This window comes from Boleophthalmus pectinirostris, unplaced genomic scaffold (genome assembly GCF_026225935.1).
Source record: "Boleophthalmus pectinirostris isolate CB_2022bp ecotype Guang Dong unplaced genomic scaffold, ASM2622593v1 HiC_scaffold_16, whole genome shotgun sequence".
NCBI classification, from domain to species: domain Eukaryota; kingdom Metazoa; phylum Chordata; class Actinopteri; order Gobiiformes; family Gobiidae; genus Boleophthalmus; species Boleophthalmus pectinirostris.
The window spans coordinates 33,249,227-33,272,708 of record NW_026571095.1 but is presented as its reverse complement, the minus strand read 5'-3'; the positions used below and the strand labels follow the sequence as shown (position 1 = coordinate 33,272,708).

The 23,482-nt window shown below is 40.8% G+C and overlaps 1 protein-coding gene across 1 annotated transcript in view; it reads left to right on the top strand.

Moving 5' to 3' along the window:
• The window catches only part of adcy8 (adenylate cyclase 8 (brain)), a 150,147-nt gene that overhangs the window by 62,332 nt on the left and 64,333 nt on the right, over positions 1-23,482 (top strand). Inside the window, 2 exon segments of the mRNA XM_055151450.1 lie at positions 4,339-4,488; positions 22,752-22,882. Coding sequence (XP_055007425.1) covers positions 4,339-4,488; positions 22,752-22,882 — 281 coding nt within the window.

Below are 23,482 nucleotides of genomic sequence, written 5' to 3'. Positions count from 1 at the left end.
ATTATTACACCAGACTGTCCATGTGAATGTCTGTGTTGATAGAATAATGTCTGAAATAAAACTAACCTTGCATCTCACGAATCATCGCATGTTGAGGGACTATTTTCTCATATATCAGTCCGCCGCCGCTGCCGAGCTTTCTATCACACTCGCTGCTGCTGCTCAGACATAAATCCTTCAAATGCAAGGTTAGTTTTACTTCTAAAATTATTCTATCGGCACAGACATTCACATCGACAGTCTGGTGTAATACTAGATTTGCTTCGGGTGATTTGTGGAGTTTGTAAGACTAGCGACCTCTGCAAATACAAGGACTGGATGGAATATTTAAAAAACACTCTGGCTCACGAGGAAATGAGGCCATATGTTCAAAATTCCAAACTGTCCCTTTAAACATACAGGACATGACTCAGGTAGAGAAATACTGATATAAACGCTCTTAAAAGTGTCATTTACTGATAGTTTAGAGAGACAATGGGAAGTGAGTTACTGCGTCTTTTCTCCGGGGAATACTCATGTGTTAGTATAGCCGCCGCTGTTAGTCTAGTGCCAGAGGACGGAGCCATGGAGAGACACACTGACTGTTATTTATGGAGTGTGTCGGGCGGGTCTCGAGGGACGGGGAGGACTGTCTGTACCTGCCTCAGCCCAATAACAGAGCCCCCCAGAGACGACGCTCATCAGCCTGTGTTACACTAACCTCCTCACAGCTGGGGCCCACCACGAGCCACACCAGTGTGAGTGGAGCTATTCTGCACAACGCGGGGACGGGAATCTGTACGCACGTTCACTTCACGGGGAACTTTGGCTTTGTACAGACCACCAAACCACTGTTAGTAGTGATGTTACGAGATGCGTTACGAGAGGCTTCGAAGCGCGTGTCGAGTAATCCAGGAAGTCTTTGGTGAAGCGCGTATCGAGGTTCGTATCGGTGACGTTTGAAGCCTCGTGAACCGCCCGTACCACGTGACTGGTTCAGGAAGTGGTTCACGGATTTGGCACGATTCGAAACATAAGGGCCAAAGAAACGCAACGGATTCACCCAAAACATGTTGTGGTTTTGGGTTATTGCGAGTTTGGTGCATTCTATTTGAGATTTTTTTTTTTTTTTGGCGATGGAGCACGCCTGTTTCACTGTGAAATTCTTTTAATTCAAAAGCAGGGGAAATTCTCTGTAAAAAAAAACGAAACCATCTGAGTCCAAATACTGTGGAGAAATTGATATTTTTATATAAAAATGAATAAAATGACCATATTTTGCCATCCTTATTGTGGCATAAGCACAGACATAAAAGTAATAACACAAGGCAAGGCAAGTTTATTTGTACAGCACAATTCGTACACAAAGTAATTCAAAGTGCTTTACAGAATAAGAAATACATTAAAATAATAATAAAAACAAATCAAAACATAAATAATCATGAAGATTAAAATTAAAAAAGAGAGACATAAATTGGAGAGAAGAGTGCAGAATGAAAACCTTTCAGTTATATGCACAGTTAAACAGAAATGTTTTGAGTCTGGATTTAAACAGCGTCACAGAAGAGTCTGTCTCACATGTTCAGACTGTTCCAGGTTTTAGCTGCATGAACCTGAAACTCTGACTCCCCTTGTTTAGTCGTGACTCTGGGCACCAGCAGGAGGCCGGTCCCTGAGCTCCTCAGAGTGTGAGATGGTTCATATGACACTAACATGTCACAGATGGACTTTGGTGCTCGGTCATGGAGAGACTTGTACAAGCAGAGCTGCTTTAAAGTCTCTGAGCCACAGGAGCCAGTGCAGAGACCTGAGCACAGGACTTATGTGCTCGTACTTCCTAGTTCGAGTCAGGACCCGAGCTGCAGCGTTCTGGATGTTCTGGATGTTCTGGATGTTCTGGATGTTCTGCAGCGTCTCACAGCTCGTTTGGAGAGACCAGTGAGCAGAACATTACAGTATCTAACCTACTGGAGACAAACACATGGATAAGTTTCTCCAAGTCTGATTTAGACAGTAAACCTTAACTACACAGCACAAACAAGCACAGTCACATTACATCCTGATCTCCAACTTGTTTCTACTTTTTCTTTTAACCCGACCGTTATATCATGAACACAGACTCCAGGTTAATACACTCACACTTTATGTTGAAATCACAAACATTCAAATATTTACTCGTTCATTTATTCAGTATAAATCTTTCCATCAGAACCTCGATGATCATGTCCATTGTTCTATTTTCACTTTGCCTGTTATGCATTTTTTGGTCACTTGATGGCGCAGTGGAGCAAATGAAGCAAGAGTCGAGCAAATGGATGGAACGCTTCAGTGCTTCATGGGGCTTCATCTCGCCATGACTAACTATTAGATCATTGCACTGTTTCTCTTTCTCTTTAGTTTAGCTTGTACATATACAATATTTATGCCATATTTCAGTGTTTCTCAAACTTTTTTCTGGGGACCCATATTTTAAAAGTCACAAACCTTCACAGACATTATTCGTAAATCACAAAATCAAAACGGTCTCTCTGAACAATTAGTTTTACTCAAGTTTTAAACAATGAAAAACAGTCACTGAAGCAACAATAAAAGGATCCATAAGTCGCCTATTTGGACTTTAAATGTAGCCCATTTCTTTTTCTTTTAAACATTCAATTGAAACAGCAATAGTCAATAAAATAATTACAAAAAGATTAGAAATTATACAAACATGTCTTAACGTTTCAACTTACATGTGGATCATGACAAGGCGACCCCAAAAAAATCTCTTGCGACTAAGGTTGGGCGGTAATACGGTATTACGGAATAAGACTTTTTGTACTTAGAATATGAAAATACATCTTGCTACACTTAAACTTTTTGCACTTAAAATAAGAAACAAAATCGAATGTTATTTGAATTACAAAAAACACAGTTATTTTATTTTATTATTCTGCTCAAATAAAGTTAAGTCATTTTAACTTACCGAGGTATTGTTTTTTTCCAGTGTTAACAACTGAGAATTTATGCTCCTCGTTTCTGTTGCAGGGCATTAGATTAGTAACTAGAAAAGCACTCAGAGAGCGCAGACCTCCGCCAAGGACTACCCCCATTTTTTATATAAATTGCGATAAAATCAGTCTTCTGGATCAGATCCGGATCAGCCTTTGGAATATGAAAGAGGATCCCATTGTCCATCCCTGAGTCAAATTTCATGGGGTTTGGTCAATAATTAACCGAGATATTGAGAAACAAATTTTTTGGCCCCATTTACCACAATGTTAACTACAATTTCAAAGTGATCCAGAATCCAGGATTTCTTCCGGATCACCCCCAAAATGAAATCAGTTCTTCCTTTTCACATTTCCAACAAATCCTGAAAATTTCCTCAAAATCGGTCCATAACTTTTTGAGTTATGTTGCTAACAGACAAACAAACAAACAAACAAACGCCGGCAAAAACATAACCTCCTTGGCGGAGGTAAAAATTGTGATAGTCTTGTTTCAGACCTGGTTTAGATTTAGCGTGACCAGATTTTCACAATCAGAAACTGGGACACCCCTGGTTTGGAGTGGTTGGTAATAATAAAAATAAAATTAACGAATGTGTAATTAAGGAAAACAGTTTCTGCATTCAGGACGTACATGTGAGTCAGTATAGTCACATTGTCTTTGTGTTTTGGTTGTTTTAAAGCAGCTTTTCTGTATCAGATTGGTCAAAAATAGGGACACCTGGGACATTTCTTGTATAAAACTGGGACAAATCAAAGGTTTTGCATAAATCTGCTGGGACCGGGGACACAGGGCTCAAAACTGGGACTGTCCCAGGGAAATAGGGACATCTGGTCTAATCTTGCTTCACTTGAAATAAGAAAAACAACATTTTTTACATGTAAGATAAGAGACAAAATGTAATGTTGCTTGAAATAAGAAAACACACTTATTCCATTGGTAGATAATTTTACTTGTCAGGTTGAATCTACTGAAATAAAGTAAAATGTAATTTTAACTTAACTAGATATTGTTTTGTTTTGGGGTTTTTTGTCCATTGTCCAAGTAATTTCCCTCGTGGATCAATAAAGTTTGTCTAACTCTATGTCTAGATGATTCTGTTCAGGAAAATGTGAACAGTGAATTAAACCTTGAGCTCAAGAGTCAAAACTAAGTGGAAAAAAAAAAGAAATCCATCAAAATCAGCATTCGTTACAGAGGAATACAGAGAACATTCTGACCCAGTTTTGAAAGTTACAGTTAAATATTGGAGTTTATGTCAATGCTAAAGTTGCTGCTAGAGTCATTACAATACTAAGAGGTTTTGTGTGTTGTAGTCGTCAGGTTTACGGTTTTGTTGACTGTTTTCTCTCTCTCTGTGTGTGTCAGGTGGCAGCTCAGGCGGTGCTCTTCCTCTGCGTGAACACCGCAGGAGTCTTCATCAGTTACCTGTCGGACCGCGCTCAGAGACAGGCCTTTCTGGAGACGCGCCGCTGCATCGAGGCGCGACTGAGGCTGGAGACCGAGAACCAGAGACAGGTCGGTGTGCGGAGCCGGGGCTCGGGCTGGGTCTGGTCCCGGTCCTGGTCATAGTCTGAGTGAAATTTTGTCAGTGAGTGCGTTTACATGCACATCAGTATTAGCCATATCCCGGTTATGTCAGTATTCGGGTTACTGCCTTTACATGCGCCCTGAGAAACCGGGACACTCATATCCGCGTATACATGATCAAATGGAGTATCCCGGTTTCTTGACATAATCTTACAAATGCGCAAGCACAAAAATTAACTTAAATCAATTTCATAAACCAGGAAATATACAAACCGTGAGCTTCCTTTAGCATAAGAAGCTAAGGAGCTACGAGATCAAACCCAACAGATTCTTCATTAAAATCTTCTGCATAAATAAACTCAACTTTACAACATATAAACCAGAACCACTGTAGATCCACATCAGCACGTTTGATCAGATAATTCAGCTCTGATCACATTTGTTTACGTTTTACAGAAACGAAACTTAAGACCGCATCGCTAATTAGCATAAACTGTTAGCGGCGATAAAAACAACTCGCTCCTTGTGCCGCTGATGTGGTTCAGCTTCTGTCGGACTAAAAGACACGACTCAGTGGATTATGAGTGTTCTTTTTATGACAGAAGAGGCGCTAATGATGGTAAGTGTGTTCTGTGCGTGTGTTGTATAGGAGATAGTTCATGTTTTAGCTTTTCAGCGATCACACGAGTGCAGATTGTACGTGTGCAGGTTTAGCACAGCTTTTTATTTTACAGTCATTTCACTCGTTTGGTCACTTTATTTATGTTGGTCAATTTATTTATTTATGTTGCTACTGTTGTGGTGAAAAGACTGGAAAGTGTTTGTCGTTTGGACGCTTGCGCACTCAACTTTATGTTGCAGTAATCGGGATACTGCTTTTACATGCCACAGTATCCCGGTTACTATCAGAATAAAGCAGCTACAGTAACTCGGTTTCTAATAACCGGGACACTGAAACCGGTTTACTGCGTATACATGCACCATCAAGAAACCAGGATACTCAAAAAACCCGATCATAACCAAGTTATTGATGTGCATGTGTACACACTCAGTGAAAGAGAGTGGGAAACCTGCAGTGTTAACAAGCCACTTGACTAATGGAAGTGAGGCTGCCAATCTGTGCCATCTGACATCCAACACCACAATCATACTAGGCAATGTGGGTGAAGTGTCTTGCCTAAGGACTCAACAACAGTTAACAATTGAATACCTGAAAGCTTTGGTAGTTTTTACTTTCACTTTAACATAGCAGACCAGACCAAGGAAACAACAGCAGCTCTACCTCGGTGGCCACAGTGTAGTTTGTGTTATTACTGCTTGCTATTTATTTGTGCATTTAAAACAAGGACAGTGCACAGGTCACATTGATCTCAAAGAGAAAAGATGCTCTGTGTCAGATTTAGCTGCAGGCTCCTTTCCATGTCCCTGCAGCTACAGAAGACATGAAACAGCTTATTTACATCACATCGAATGCGCCTGTGCGTTTACATGCAGCAGGTCTCCAGGTATTGCTGCTTCATATTTTTATGACTTTAGAGATTTGAATCCCAACCACCTCATTAAAGATCTGTGTTTTCATGGATTTTACAATTCAAATTCGTGATCTGTCACTTCTTTTTTTTTTTCCATATATATTTTATTTAATTTTTGTTTTTTTCCTATATTGTGGTCTTACGGCCACACAGTAATGCCACAGAATATACAAGTATACAAATGCCACATTTAAACCCCCTCCTCCCCATTCCCAAACCCCAATATCTGGGTTTCACGTGACGTCACAGGGCTGCATTTGTCAGCACGCAAAATCAGATGGAGGGCAGGAAGTGAACTGACCGGAGGAAACTGCCGATGTGTTGTGCAGTTTACGGCTGTGCCAATCGTTCTAACCGAGAGAAGGAAGAGCTATTTTTTTAGAGTACCGAATATAGTCATCCACAAAGGTCAGAAATGGGAAAAACTGACAGAACAACGCCGTAAAAAGTGGATTACAAACCTGTTTGCGGTCGGGAGGAGCAGAATTCGCTAATGCTCGTGTCTGCAGTGAACACTTTGTCAAAGGTTTGTTACAAAGATAAATAGTTTTTTGTGGTTTACCTAAACATAAACGAATCATTAACGACTAACGGCTAAAGACGTTTGTTGACATTAAATAGTTCGGATAGAGGTTAATGCCGATACACTGCAGTTTTTCCCATAACGTCTATACACATAAAATAAGAGAAACACTCACCCCGGCGAAGACCAAACGATAATCATCATTTAGGCGTTTTACACCAAGGTTGAGGACCCATCCACTGACAAAAAAAGTTCTATGCCTCCAAACTTTTGTACTTTGCCTTCATCTGTTGTCTGGTGTAGAACGATGTCTGAAGAGCTAAATAGTTCATGATCTCCTCTGCCTCGATTGTCGGCAAATCTTTTACTTCGGTTGAAAATTCTCTCATTTTCAATAAGATGGGGTCACGCCCGATATATTTGTCGACTAACTGCTCGTACTTTTGCCTCGCTACTGGCTCTAAATCCTTACAATAAGAACTCTTCTCCATATCTGTGTTCTCCAGAGTCGTGTTTGTCATGTTTGTCTTCACTTCCTGCCCTCCACCTGAAATTCGTGCATCATCGTGATCACGTGAATGAAACCCTCCTATTCGCCCTCCCCACACCCACCCTTAACAAACGCTGAAAAAAATAAATAAATAAATAAATAATAATAATAATAATAATACAGGTGTCCGTATTTTCCAAATCATATCTTGTTTGCCATTTCGTTCATAAGTCAATTTTTCCAGGGGAATGGTTGATGATAACTGAGTGAACCATAAGTCCAGTGTAGGTAAATGTGGGGTTGCCCACTTCATAAGAACACAGAAACATCATAATCATTAACATAGACTGGGTAACATTATCAAAAAGTTTGTCAGGACAAAGATTTAACAGATACAATGATGGTGACATGACAAAAGTTTTTCCTGTAACCTGTTGGGTAACAGCGTGTACATCTCTCCAAAATTGTTAAACATATTCACATTCCCAGAATAAATGTACTAAAGTGCCTTTTTTGTGGTGATCTGTCACTTCTGGTCAGATCCTGAGATCACTGAAGACTCACTCTTCCAGGTCATGTGTGTTCATGTGCATGTGACAGGGTTTTAGGTTTGTCTCATTTCTGACTTGGTGGGATAGGAATATAAATCGCACTTTTTGGGGGAAATGTATTTTATAAAATCAGAGACCAGGAACCGACATTTCACCTTGAAAGTCAAGTTGTAGTAAAAACAATAGAAGAGAGAAAAACAGACTGTTAACGTCACATATGAACAGTTCTTCAGATAAACTATAACATAAACAACAGAACAAGAGTCGCACCAGAGTATAAGTCGCAGGAAATACCCAAACTAGGGATGGGCATGATTAATCGATTAATCAATAATTGATCATTAAGAATTTCATCGACATTAATTACGTTAATTTTAATCGACAAACCGAATGTAGGTTGCTGTGCGTAGTGTGACCAAATGGGGGTCCGTACATGTGTCTCTCTGCACTCAGAAGGAGCGAGGCACAAACAGTGGGTCAGTCTGCAACGTACCGAAGCACAAATGTGTATTTAACAATGACTTGTACAAGAAATTCCACGCTTTCCTTTGCGTTCGGGACAAGTGTGAGTCCATGTGCACAGTGTATAAAGCAGCACATATGTTTCTGTGTCCAGTGGGAAAAAGTTTTTCCAGGTGAGAGTCGCTCAATGTGGATGACGAGTCCCCACCTCCCTCCCCCCGTACGCTGTCCTGGTTTTGACAAACGCAAATCTGGTCACATTAACCTGTATTCACCTGAGTCGTGTCTTTTAATCCGACAGAAGTTGAACCGCATCAGTGACACAAGAGCTGTAGTTTTATCTTCGCTGAGTTTATGCAAATTAGCGATGTGGTTTTAAGTTTCGTTTCTGTGAGAGTTGCACAAAACTGAATTAAACACATTATAATAAACGGGCTGATGTGGCTCTAGAGTCGTTACGGTTTATATGTCGTAAAGTTGAATTTATTTATGCAGATTAGTAGTGCAGATAGTAATAATAATGATGATCATTTTAATATAAAAACGTTAATGATTAATTGATAATCGATCGTTAATTCTTCCGACGATCAATTAAGAAAATTTCATCGAATGCCCATCCCTAACCCAAACCATAAAAAAAAGTGCCACTTATAGTCCAAAAAATATGGTACTCTAGAATATAAATTATAGTTTTACACTAATCAAGAAGCAATTTAGGAAGAAAAATTTTAAATATGTTAAAAGTTACAGGACGTGGAGAGTTCTAAACAATTTGGTGATCTCACATTTGCAAGAATTCTATCCAAAAGCGAAATTTTACACGCGAGAAACTGTTTTTCTCTGATACTTTAAACAAGATTTCAACAAAATAAAGGTGTTTTTGTTATTGTTATTCCTCAAATAAGGAGGAGTCTTAGTTCCTTTTCCATTGCGGAAGTCAAATTTAAACCAAAAAACTTCGATAAGCTCTTTAGATTTGTATCAAAATCTTAAATATACCAAATGTCCCTCTTCAGGTTTCATTATGTGTCAGATCCTGCTCTTGTTCTTGTACTCGTGCAGCTCTTTTTCCTCTCGTCCCGTCTGGATCTGGACGTGTGGAGACTGAGTGATCCTATCGGACAGCTCAAATGTTTGTGTCGTGTCTAATGTGAACAATAAGGCGGTGACCACACGCATTGATCCACACACACACACACACACACACACACTGACCGCTGCCGCATCGACCCTGCTCTCCGGCCGCTCCCGTGTCTCCCGAGCGCCCGAGGGCTCAGCAGGTGATCAGGTCCCGCTAATGCCACAGCCGCTTCAACACGGCACACGCGGATCAATGGAGGGTCGGGAAACTAAAGGAGGAATAGTGTCTAATGTGCCGGGAGAGAGACGACGTGTGTTTGTGTTTCTCTCTAAATACGTTCAAATCAAATATACTGTCGATTTTAACAAGTGTAATTCTGCTGAGTTGTTGATGTTATAATTTGGTGTTTTGGTTCAAGACAATTATCCAATCAGAAAGCAGAATGAGAATCCGTGCATTCATTTGTTTTTCAAAATAAAACCAAAAATAAGAAAACAAAAAAACAACAGTTTTCTTCATTATTTGTCTCCAAAACCAAAATGAAAAATGGATAATGATTTGTTTTTTCGGTTTTTCGATTTTGTGTTTAAATGAAAAATGGGGAAAAAAACGGATAACGGCCGTTTCCCGTTTACGTTACTTCCGTGACTGCGATGTCAGACTTCTGCATTGCATACAGACTGAACCAGGACTGATCCAGGTTCGGGACCAGACCAGGACCAGACCGGAGGCTCAGAGCCCACAGCAGGGCCAAAGCTCAAAGCTGAGGCTCGGAGTCAAAGCTCGGAGTCCGCTCTGGTCCCAGTCTGGTTCCGGTCTGGTTCCAGTCTGGTTCCGGTCTGGTCTCGGACCTGGATAAGTCCTGGTTCAGTCTGTATGCAGTGCAAAAGTCCGGCATCGCAGTCACGGAAGTCACATAAACGGGAAACGGCCGTTATCAGTTTTTTCCATTAATCATTTAAACACAAAATCGAAAACTGAAAAAACGAATTGTTATCTGTTTTTTCATTTTGGTTTTGGAGACAAATAATGAAGAAAACTGTTGTTTTTTTTGTTTTCTTATTTTTGGTTTTATATTGAAAAACGTGGTCCATTACAGTTCAGTTCAGTTAATCATCCGTGTTACGTCCTTTAGGTCCCAAACAAGCGGCAGTGGCACAGCGGTGAGTTGGGGCGGCGTGCGTGCGCTCACACGTGTGTCCCTATATACTATTAGGCAGGCGCGTGTCAGCTGATGGGCGATCAGCTGATCACGTAAACAATAACAGAAAAAGAGCAACCTGGGCTACAACATGAACCATGACACGGCCGGACTTGCCGTCTAATCGAACGTCATCTCCCCGCACAGTTAAAAGAAACATTATAGACACTGTTAGTTTTAAATTGTGATCACATTAAACTGAAAATACAACCACACATTCATTTGTGCTGCTCAAACACATTTAGGAATCAATAAATTATATTATTATTTTAGGTCCTTATGCACTGCAGATTTTTTTTAATGACAGTAATGAAACTCTTGCTACTTTTTGACACCGTGGGATATTGTAATACTGTAGTACTGTGCAACCCTAGAGTGCAGGTTACTTACGGCTCCTTTATGAAAGTGAAAATACTTCTGGAGCAAAGGCAATAAGTTTATAATAGATTTGTAAACCTGTTTTTGTACTTGACCTTATATCTGATCTATTATATTCTTTTCTATTTGTTGTGTTCATTGTATTAAAGTGTTATCTTCTACTTACAGGTTTGTTTTAAGACCTGTGCTGAATCCTCGTTTATCTTGGATACTTTTATTCTACCGTAGTTGTGTTGCTTCTCTTTTCTTTTCTTCACCACCATTTCTAATTATATGTTGTCCTAGAGAAGACTTTATGTCCTGCAAGTGCATTTTCTGCATTTTCAATTTAAAGGACACATATCATGGATTTTTCGTCAGGTCTGTCTGTATCCAAACAAACACGGGTTCTTGAGAGGAAAAAAGAAAGGGAACGATCCCCCAGAGGACTGAAAAACATCACAGATTTATGCAGAATCAATGAGCAAAGCGCTTAAACCCCCGATATGTAATTACATCGATCGCCCTCACTGTTCTGTTCACATATCATCACGATGCTGGACCAGACCTGGGCTCCCTGTGGCCCCGGGGTCACATCTGGCCCTTGCTCTGTTTAATTTGTTCCCATCCCTTTGCCAGTTCTGTGTTATCGCTCGTTCTGTTTGTACGCAGGGAAATGTGAGAGCGCCAAACGACCAAAGTCAAATGGTCGTTGTCCCAAACATATGAACAGATGTTTGGTAGAAATGAAAACGCAACATCACATTTACGCTGAGCAGCTGATTTTCAGACACGAGGAACCAGAGGTGGGACCAAGTTTTTGTTTTGCAAGTCTCAAGTCTTTGCCCTCAAGTACGATTCAAGTCCCAAGTCAAATACAGGAAAGTCCAAGTCGAGTCTCGAATCACTGGCCCATAAGTCCAAGTCAAGTCCAAGTCGTCTGCTTTGAGCTTCAAGTCATTTCAAGTTTTTAAACCAAAATACCAGCTTAGATTTTTGCAATTTATATGAATTTTAAACTGAATTGTACTTAAAAAAAATTATAGTATATTTATATATGAGTATTTATAGAGTATATAAGTGTTGTAGAAATGTAAATTTTTGGTTTTTCAATGTCTTGACGAGATCTTAGTGTGAATCATTTTGGTCAGAATAGAAAGAATTCAGATTTTAAAGTGCTTTTCAAGTCACAGGTCTCAAGTCTGAATCAAATCCCAAGTCAGTGACCTTCAAGTCCAAGTTGAGTCCCAAGTCTTAGTCCATTTTATCAAGTCAAGCCTCAAGTTCTAAAAATAGTGACTCAAGTCTGGCTCGAGTCCATGTCACGACTTGCAAATGCCACCTTTGCGAGGAAATGTATTACTCATAAATGATTTACTCTCTGCACATTTCACAGAGCAAACACTGTTACCTCACATGGCTGTGATAGTTTTGTAAATAAGCAGGAACATGGTTATTTTGCTTATTGTTTCTTTTAAACATCAAAAAATGTGTTACTTAAAAGGCAGTGCAAGGGCAAGGCACCCCCACTGAACGCATCACCAGAGGACTGACTTCAGACACTGGTGGAGGGGGACGGAGGGAGTGGGGGGTAGTCTTGAGTGAGGCTAACACAGGGGTGTCAAACTCAAACTCACAGAGGCCAAAATTAAAAACTGGGACTAAGTCGTGGGCCAAACTAAATATTTATTGAAAAATTTCAACAACATCTGCACGTTTTCTCTTCTTTCGAGATATGCAAAGTTAAACCTTTTCTTTTTAAAATAAATGTTTAATAATAGTTTTGCATTAAACATTGAATCCAGAACAAGCAGAATATAAAATAACATACATAACATTTTAGAATAAATAATGTCTCTATAGTCTATCTGTATCTGGTGGGCAGCTCTAATACATGTTTGATATGATCTCATGGGCCAAATATAATTATATCGTGGGCCAAGTTTGGTCCCTGGGCCTGAGTTTGACATGTCTGACCAGGTGAGCCTTGTTCTTTCTCCTGTCTGGTGATTTGGACGGTGATGAAATGGTTCATTCCCTCAAAGTGTTTCTTCTGGAAGATTTTCTTTTGCCACATTTGGTGTAAAAAGAATGTAGCATCTCAGATCTCGATAACTAGATCCCTGGATAGCTCCTTAGTCAGCCTCTTGTGCAGTCTCTATGGATATGGAAAAAAGTAACTTTTGTAAAATGTAACAGTCCCTTTCTTGTGACCTTTAAACTGCACACGCTGCACTTCTTAGTTGGTTAAAAAATGATGTGGAAAAACTGAGCTCAAAAAACATGGACAGGTGTTTGGACGTGTATGTAATTTTAGATCAGCATCATTGACAAACCTTTTCACCAAGGCCTAACACTCGCTGTTTTGTTCTGGTCCACTAGTTTAAAGTGAAAGTGAAACTACCAGAGCGTGTTTATTTCTGCTGAGGAGAGCAAATGTGTCACTGTGTCTGAAAATCAAACACTCAACGGAAATGAGAAATGCTTGTCTGTTTCTGAAAAACTCTAGTTGTATGCATAATAGCCATTTTTATAAGCAATTTTAACCTAAAATTTTCTGTGCTATTACCAACGCCCCTGAACGCCTCATAGCCCCTGTCTGTACCTGTCTGTACCTGTCAGTCCTTTTCCTTCAGACTTTGGGCATTTGTTGTGACAGAGGAGAAGGTAGTGACCAGACTGAAACATTTAACATTTGTAGTAACATCAACAACGCTGGAGGTGTTCTACATATATGTCTATGGCAGAATGTTTCTGAAGTTACCATGGTGACACAACGTACACATCAGAGAGCGCAGCCAAATACATTTTTAGATTGTCTGAAAAATACAAAATGGATTTAAAGAGCACGTTTTTAGGAGCCTATGATCAGACCAAGACTAATAGACACAATAATCAATAATCTCGGACTTCCGGTCATCGCGCAATCCACACTGGGAACGATTTTCCGAAAAAGTGAGCATCAATTTGCCATGTTTGTTTTCCCAGTGGGATGCGTCTATTGACAAACTCGATCTTTTCAAGTCTTTTGAACCATATCACTTTTGTTTCTGGTTCTGATATTGTCATATTTTAGTTTTGGGATTCGGACATCGTTAATTGTGTGGTTGTTGGATCCTAACAGCGGAAAACGGCTCGAGAAATTTCTTTGTGAACTCTGTAAATGCAAAAGGGAATCAGATGTGTGTGACTGCAAACCTCTGTTCAAACTGTTTCCCTTCCCAACGGAATTGAAAAATAGTGAAAGGTGAAGGCGATGGGCAGGATTGATCCACGGGAAGGACCAAAAGGAAAACTTTGACTGCCTAAATCATCCTGAGTTTGCAGAGAACATTCTGTATGCGGAGCGACAACAAAGCGGGATCCCGTTTGTTAATCGAGAGGTGCAGAAGACAAACAGACTGAGCTGCACTTTCATGTTCTTGTGGTTTTACAGCAACATCACGTCTTGGTCTCTTTGCAGTGGAAGGTGTTTCTTGGTGAACAGCTTGGTGCCTTTCACTTTGGTGTTGACTTTTTAAATTCGTAACTGAGATTGAGAGAGGGATCATGATTTTGTTTTGTTGTCGCTCCACATATAAAATGTTCTCTGCAACCTCGGGATGATTTAGGCAGCCAAAGGTTTATTTTTGGGTCCTTCCTGTGGATCAATCCTGCCCATCACCTTCACCTTTCACTATTTTTCAATTCCGTTGGGAAGGGAAACAGTTTGAACGGAGGTTTGCATCTGATTCCCTTTTGCATTTATGGAGTTCGCAAACACATTTCTTGAGTCATTTTCCGCTGTTAGGATCCAACAACCACACAATTACGATGTCCGAATCCCAAAACTAAAATATGACAATATCAGAACCAGAAACAAAAGCGATATGGTTCAAAAGACTTGAAAAGATCGGCTTTTTCAATAGACGTATCCCACTGGGAAAACAAACATGGCGATTTGATGCTCACGTTTTCGGAGGATCCTTTCCAGTATGGATTGCGCAATGACCGGAAGTCCGAGATTCTTTATGCATGTATTGAAAAACTGGTCTTTCTAGTCAGATTGTGCTATAACAAAGCTCAAATTAAAGTCTAACGTCACACCCCCAGAGAATGTTAATGACCTCAGCTGTGAAGTATGAATGGAGTCTACAGAAAGGAAATGGAGTCTGGACCTCAGGCGAGCGTTCGTTCAGCGGTACCACGTGTGAGTTGGTCTGGAGCTGTGGTTTGTCAGAGCAGAGCCTCTTCACGGGGGCTCAAGAGCTCTCCTCATCCTCACCTCTACTCACTCACTCACTCACTCAACCCCCCCCCACACACACACACACATACAGTACAGTCTGCCCCCTCCCCCACCTCCCCTCACCCCCTTCAGTCTGAGTCACATCAAACCCATTCACAAAAACACAAAGGCGCGAGGTTCATTAAGAGCCTCTGAGAGCGCGTTTTATATGAATGACTGCAGAGGGAAAGGACGCAATGCCGTGATTGGCTGACAGACGACCCCCTCCGGGCTATAAGGAAGCGCTCGTAAAAATGCATTTGCAAGAATTAAGTCTTGTAATTGAGTCGTAAAGTGTACAGTAAAAAGCTGCACACTGCGCTGTCGGCATCTGATAACGCAGCGTGTGGTTGAGTGCTGACCTGGGCTTTCATCTTTGAAATCAATGTATCTGTGCATTATTTAACCTTTACAAACTGTAAAGAGAAGAAAGAGCTTTTTTTTTTCTACGTTCAGACTGCAGCCTGAAGTGACCCAAATCCGATTTTTTGGCCTCTATGTTCCTGTATCTGATCTTTTAATGACAGTCTGAAAGACACAGATCTGATTTTTTCAAATGTGACCCAGGACACTTGGATATGTGCTCCTAAAACTGATACATGGGCGGCAGTAGGCTCAGTTGGTAGAGCCTTCGCCCACTGATCTGAAGGTTGGTGGTTCGATTCCAGCTCTTGACATAAGCATCACAGGTTGAGCGGTCAGATCCACTGACCCACAGGTTGGCTGGTGTGATTCCAGCTCCCACAGATGAATGCTGCCGTTGTGTCCTTGGGCAAGACACTTAACCCACCTTGCCCACAGTGTCTGCGTACACTGGTGTGTGTGAATGGGTGAGTGGTTCCTTGTTGTAAAGCGCTTTGAGTGCCTTGAAGGTGGAAAAGCGCTTTAGAAAAATGTGACCATTTACATATCTGATCTTTTGACATGTGACTTCAGTCTGAACGGCTAAAGCGCATTCATCCACCTACACGTTATCAACAAGCCACAAACGTCACTATTCTGCGCTGAAGTAGGTGAAAATTGTTAATGAACTCCGTGTCACTGAAGTGAAGCACATCACCACTCACCACTCTTGGCTCCGTCTCCACATCCACACGTTCCTTTCAACAGACTGAACCACAAAACACCACGGCCAAAAACCTCGTCCTTCTCCTTCTCAATCTCCTCCTTAAAACAAGTAAGTTGTTCATGTTCTGGCTCCGGTACGAGAGGAACTTTAAAATCTCCAGGTGCTCAATGCTCGTGTCCATGTTTGGACAACTTCTGTAAACACAGAGCACGCTCGCTGCGGTTGACGTCGTCGTGTCTCCAGTGCACATGCGGGACACTTTCGGACCGTTTAATGTTCACAGTGGAGATCACATACAAGTCGCATTTAATTGGAAATGGTGAACGACCTCGCAAAAACATCGGATTTCACACAAAAAAAAATCAGAATTGAGCATTAAGCCCTGCAATCTGAACGTAGCCTAGTTCTGGGAACCTGGGGCATGGGGGAATCACAAAACAGTGAACTTTCGAACCCTGTCACCAATGTCCCATAAGAAAATACACACAACCATGATCTGTGCAGTTTCACAGTTTCAAGATTCAATAAAACTTCCATTTTCCTTCATTTGACCTGCACTGATAAATCACACATCCATCTCAATAGGTACAGTAACTAGGGGTGTCAAATTATCACGTTAATTGTGATTAATTAATTACAGTCATATTTAGCGTGTTATGTTTTTTAATCGTGTTAATCTTATTTTTGTTAGGCACCACAGAGGTGGACCACAAAAAATGACTCAAACAGGGACAAAAATGCAAAAGTAACAAGGGTTTATTAACCAGGAAGGATAAGGCGGTGGAGAGGTGAGGAGCCAGCAGCCGGGATGCAGGAGTCTTCAATGGCAGGAACTAGGAGTACAAAAATGCAGTTAGTATACAGAAAGCAAGGGAAAAATCTAAAACTGAGCCGACAGAAAAATCACCGTCAGGTAGACGAAACAATCTGGCAGAGTCTGGCAGGAGCGCTGGGCCTTTGAAGCAGGTTTGATTGCAGATGGTGTGCAGGTGCTCCCAGCAGACTCCGCCCACGTCCACACACAGAAAGACTCAGGACAGGCAGGGGTGTGACAATTTTACTGTTTCTGTACGCAAGTTACCTTATTATAAAATCTGTTTCTATGTGTTGTTAGGACACAGTCCCGCACTGTGCAGTCCTGCTCCACTCGCTCCCGCAAAGAATTGTAATTTGCATTCCCGTTCTCGCCGCATCTGCGATAAACCTGCACACGTCTGATCTCTGAAAACATCGACACAGACACAGAACAGACTCACCTTCAGCATTGACATCCCTCTGTCACAGAAAGAACACTCATATTCCACTGAGTCATGTCCTTTAGTCCGACAGAAGCTGAACCACATCAGCGCACAAGAGCGTTTTTTTCTCCGCTTAGTTTATGCAAATTATCCATGTGGTTTTAAGTTTTGTTTCTGTAAGACTTGCGCAAAGCTGCATTAAACACATTATAATGTCAAACGGGCTGATGTGGCTCTAGAGTTTTTATGTTTATATGTCGTAAAGTTGAGTTTATTTGTGCAGATTAGTCATAGTAATAATAATGATGATACTTATATAAAAACTTTAATGATAGTATGAAAATTATGTAATAATGAATTAAAATGAAAATACCTCAAGCTGAAGCTTTTCTCAGCAATTTTTAGGTGAGATTAAAAAAGAGATGAATTAGATGAATTAATTACAGATCATAATTAATTAATCTCTCAACTTTTTTTAAATCGCTTGCCAGCACTAACAGTAACATTTTAAAGTATTTTCATTTTTGTGTATTTTGGCACAATTTTGGAAAAGTCATCACATTTCAGGATAAAAGAATGACACATATGGTATTTTTTACTACTGATGAATGTCAAAACGGGTCAAATTTTACCCGAATAGTATGTAAGGGTTAAAAGTACTGTACCTGATACGGCTTTAAAAACATTCAAGACAGAACTGGTTCATTTGAAACAGTTTGCCGTCGTTTTTCTCACTTACCTTTTGCATTCAGAGCATCCGCCGAGATGAGTTTAAGTGCTTTTCTCCACTTTGACAGAATAATTGGAGGTAATCTGAAGGTAACATCTGGTCTTTTCAAAAGGACAGACACAAAAACGAGACGAACTAAATCAGATCTGACGGAGCTGCAAGAAACACAAACGTTCACATCATTTCATATTGTCGCCTAAAGCTTTTGTCACTTTAGACTCGCTCGCAGTGGGAAGAGGAAACACAACTTCTACTCGAGTAAAAGCCTATTCATACTTCATAAAAACTTTGTTCTTGTTCTTGAGGTGATAAGAACGAGAACAAAGTTTGTTTGGGCTCTGACGTTTCGTACTTCAAAAGATGTTCTGCTGCCGAACTTCCCCGCCCCCTCGCTCTAGCTCTGTACCGAGGGGATTTCGTTTCATCCTTCAGCCTGACTGCTCTTCTTCTTTTTTTTTTTTTGGTGACTTGCCTTTTGGCTTTCGCAAACTTGTCATGGAGATTACGCCAGACTTTTCTACTCTGATTTTCATCCGAGCCTAACATGTCCACGAGCTTCCTCCATGATTTTCTTCATCTTCTTTATCGTCATTGAGCATCGTGTCGTATAGATGTTGTATTTTCTCTTCATTTCTGCCAGCTCTGATTCAAAACCGTCCTGTTTTGTGTTTTTTTTTTTGTGTGTTTTTCTCTTGCTCCCTCTGACAAGAAAGCAGCCGTTGGATCTCACTGCCCATTGGCTCCGGTAGATAAATCACGCCCACATAAATAACCAATCAGAGCGAAGACGTCGGACAGCGCTGCCAAACAAGCTGAACAAATTGCTCTGGGTGCAAGAACAAAGTTTTTCTGTTCTCATGAAGTATGAATAGAGTACTGTTACTTCAGTACAAATATTACTCAAGTATGAGGGTTTTCGTTACCCTCAACAGATCATTTCCGTTATTTACAAATAAGGCACTACATTCAAAGTCATGCTGAATGGAAAAAAATTTAATGTAACGAGCAATACTTTATAACAATACAAGAAAAGCATTACATACAAGATGGTGATGGGAGATTTGGGAGAACATACACGGGATATCAGAGATAAATGGGAACTGGAGTTAAATGTAATTATTGAGGATAAGACATATGTGTGTTTGATCAGCCACAAAGGTGTCAACAGTAATCTATGGAAGGAATTTGATTGGAAGACAAAACTTAGATATTTTAGAACCCCTTTAATCATCTCCCGTTCTTAGTAATTATTGGCAGGACATAGAAATAGAAAAAGATACTGTCTTGTGAACTCTCCATGGATCCGCTGATATATGTATTAGGAGCACTGTCAGATAATGTATGTGTAAAAGATCAAAAATATGTTCTTCGTATTCTTCTGATGATTGCATGAAAAATGAAAACTGTTAACTAGAGGAAACCCTCCCCTCCAACAAGGACAGAATGGACACAGAGGCTGCGTTCAGACTGCAGCCTGAAGTGACCCAAATCCGATTTTTTGGCCCCTATGTTCCTGTATCTGATCTTTTAATGACAGTCTGAACAACACAGATCCAATTTTTTCAAATGTGACCCAGGACACTTGGATATGTGCTCCTGAAACCGATACATATCTGATCTTTTGACATGTGACTTCAGTCTGAACGGACAAAGTGCATTCATCCACCTACACGTTATCAACAAGCCACAAACGTCACTATTCTGCACTGAAGTAGGCGAAAATTGTTAATGAACTCCGTGTCACTGAAGTGAAGCACATCACCACTCACCACTCTTGGCTCCGTCTCCACATCCACATGTTCCTTTCAACGGACGTCGCTGCCCACAAAACACCACGGCCAAAAACCTCGTCCTTCTCCTTCTCAATCTCCTCCTTCAAACAAGTAAGTTGTTCATGTTCTGGCTCCGGTACGAGAGGAACTTTAAAATCTCCAGGTGCTCGATGCTCGCGTCCATGTTTGGACAACTTCTGTAAACACAGAGACGCTCGCTGCGGTTGACGTCGTCGTGTCTCCAGTGCACATGCGGGACACTTTCAGGTCGTTTAATGTTCACACAGGAGATCACATACAAGTCACATTTAATTGGAAATATGAACGACCTCGAAAAAACATCGGATTTCACAAAAAAATTGGAATTGAGCGTTAAGCCCTGCAGTCTGAACGTAGCCTAAAACAAGTCTACATCATGGAACTTCAGATAAAAATGGAAGTATTCTTAGAACGATGGACTCCGGTGACTGTGTACCTGAATAATAACTATTATAATAACCCTCTGTCAAGGATTGTTCTAAATGTTTATCTTAATAAACTAAAGTTCAAAAAAATATATATATATTACTCAAGTAGAAGTAAAAGTATGGTGTCTGAAAGCAACTCAGGAGTACAGCTCAGAGAAGTATAATTTAATTAAAAGTTTACTCAGGTGACTGTGCTCTGTTTGTATCTGACTCACTGGTACAGGACTGGCTGTTCTCCGCCGGTCCGGGCTCGGTTCTGTCCCGTGGGCGCGTTTCGAGGATGTCACGTGACCTGAGTGGGATTTGAGCTTGAGGAGATCTTCCCCTTTAATGAAAGCGCAAACACGCCAAGTCCAAGATCCAAATTCAAGAACCAAGTCCAGGATCCAGGTCTAAGATCCAAGTCCAGACCAGGGCCAGGAGGGTTTGCCAACAGCCACGTCCACAAATCTGTCATCTGAGCGGAGGAGAGTTTGAGCTCTTATTTATTCTTTTATTTATTTTAACGAGAGATGATGACATAGGCACTTTATCTACAGTTTTATTTTCATAATTGATGATGCACCTAGGATTCGACGGCATTTTGTTACAAATTTATTTAAAAAAGTAGAAATGCTGTGCTCTAGTGTGATGTTTAGTGTGATGTGCGTCCATAGAAGGAGCCCTCAGCATGCGACACTTTGTTGTGACGACTCCCACTGGGCCCCACCATGATTTTAGATGAATATTTTGATTTAAAATGTCTAAATTATAACATCATGATCCACAGGTGTCACAGATTATAACTACAGCAGACAGAGTAAATAATCACTTCTATGTCATGATAACAACTCAGGAGTGCATTAGCAAAAACAGATCAGAGCCAGTTGAAAATAAAAGTCTCAGGTTTGTAATTTACTCTTTAGACGCGGTGTGTTTTCAAAAGCAAAATCTCTTTTAGTGCGACACAAAACATGATTCTATCAGATTCACTCAGAGAAGCAGATCTGTTTTTGCAAACACGCCGTTCAATGGCTGCTCCAATCTATCACAAAACCGTCTGCAGAGTGGAAAAAAACATCATTTGTGTTTTACTGTGAACGAAAGGAGAGCCGCGTCTGCCCGTCAACACCTGAAGGATAAACATGTGTCTGATGTGCAGAGCTTTAAAAACACAAATCTCAAAACGTAAACAAGAAAACAGTTCCATTTGTGATTTCTCAATCTCACTAGAATCCAGCTGGGTAAAAAAAAAAAAAATACAGTACATAAATCTCCAGAGTGTTATAGAGTCTGTGGTGATGTTAAAGAGGTTTCAGCACCACGGACAGCTCCTTCAGTTTTTGCCAGAGCCTCCACTAAAGCGCTCCTCTCCTGCTCATGTGCTGTATTTTACACATGCACTGTGCGTTTACAGTGTTATTAGAATTATTCGACACACACACACACACACACACACACACACCTCACTGTATAACAACAACAGTCTTATCTTCTGCTCAGTTCAGTTTTGAATTTTGGAGTTTTTAATCTGAACTTGTGCTTTTCTTCTATGCACTTCATGTTTGAGTAACTCTGTATATTTAGTGTTTCTGTGTTCCAAATGCTCTGGGGTATTTCAGCGAGTGCTCCTTTGTGTTTTTAAAGTCCATTCTGCTTCATCTACACTATTATGTATTAGTGTAGATGAAGCAGAATTTACACAGTGGCCACACCGGCTTGTCAAAGCCTGATCCCGTCCGATCTCAGAAGCTCAGCGGGGCTCGGTCAGGACTTGGTGGGAGACACTGGGAATTCCAGGAGCCTCAGGGGGGCGCCAGTGGGAAAAAACTGTCATGGTGCAAGACACTTCACCCACATTGCCTAGTATGAAAGTGCTGTGTGTGTGAGTGATGGTGGTGGTCGGAGGGGCCGATGGCGCAGATTGGCAGCCTTGCTTTCGTCAGTGTGCCCCAGGGCAGCTGTGGCTTCAGTAGTAGTTTACCACCACTGAGTGTTGAGTGAATGAATAATGAACTGTAAAGTGCTTTGGATATCTTCAAAGGCACTATATAAATGCAATGATTCATTAATTAATTAATTAATCAGCGGAAACACTACGGTGGAGTGTATTCAACTCAGATTTTCGTGTTTTTAAGCCCCAAAAAACGGCGTCACTGTCTAAACGAAAGGCACTTCCGATAAAATATTTTTTTGTTTTTTCCTGCAGGCGTTCTCATTTAAACAGACCCTGACCCTCATGCAGGTCATATCTGTGGAGAGGCAACTACACTCATGGAATATTTTTATTTTATTTTATTTATTTTTTTGCCATTAAAACACATGTAACAGCATGAAAGGTTTAATGCCATTTTCCTTTGATATTCTCCTTTTTTCATGTGTTCAATTGAAGTGTTTTTAGTATCATATCATATAACTTCATGAACCTACTGTTGTTGTGTCTCTGGGCAAGACCCTTCTCTCTTCTCTCCGCTCCCGTAGCGCCCCCTCCTGGTGTGAACGTGTCTCTCAAAGCTCCCTCTTGTGTCTCAGGAGCGTCTGGTTCTGTCGGTGCTGCCGCGCTTCGTCGTCCTGGAGATGATCAACGACATGACCAACGTGGAGGACGAGAACCTCCAGCACCAGTTCCACCGCATCTACATCCACCGCTACGAGAACGTCAGGTGAGCTCAGACACGCACTAACATTCCCCAGTCTGAGTCACGCGCCCGATCTGCGTCAGCCATGCCAGTCGACATCTTGAACTCTTTTATCGTTATTTTACGCAACAGAAACAGAAACGCTTTAATGATGTTATAAGTTGTCAGATGTAGCCGTTCCTTTAAAGACGAGATATTTAACTTCTATGGGTGTTAAATGATCATACCGGGTGTATCCAGTGTGATATTTTCCATCGTTTCACTCAAACTGTTCGACCAAATCTCAGGGTTTAAAAGTTCACCGCTCACGATTCATGTTCTCACACTGTACGAACGACTTCAACAGAGCGAAACCCTAATAGTCCAATGAGGTTCATTTGGTCTTCCGATATTTTATTTTATTAGCCCTCGTGCACCCTTTTAAAATAATCACACCTGTCGTCCTCCGTGACAAAAATGTACACCGGAAAAGAATGCCACAATATTTTTATATAGTACAAATTTTTGTCCATCTTTTTTATATCTGTGTCTTCATTTACTTCTGTCCTAATCGTACATACCAAATATTAAATAATATTTTGGAATTTGAACCCCTTAAATGACATTTTTGACAGCAAAAGTCTC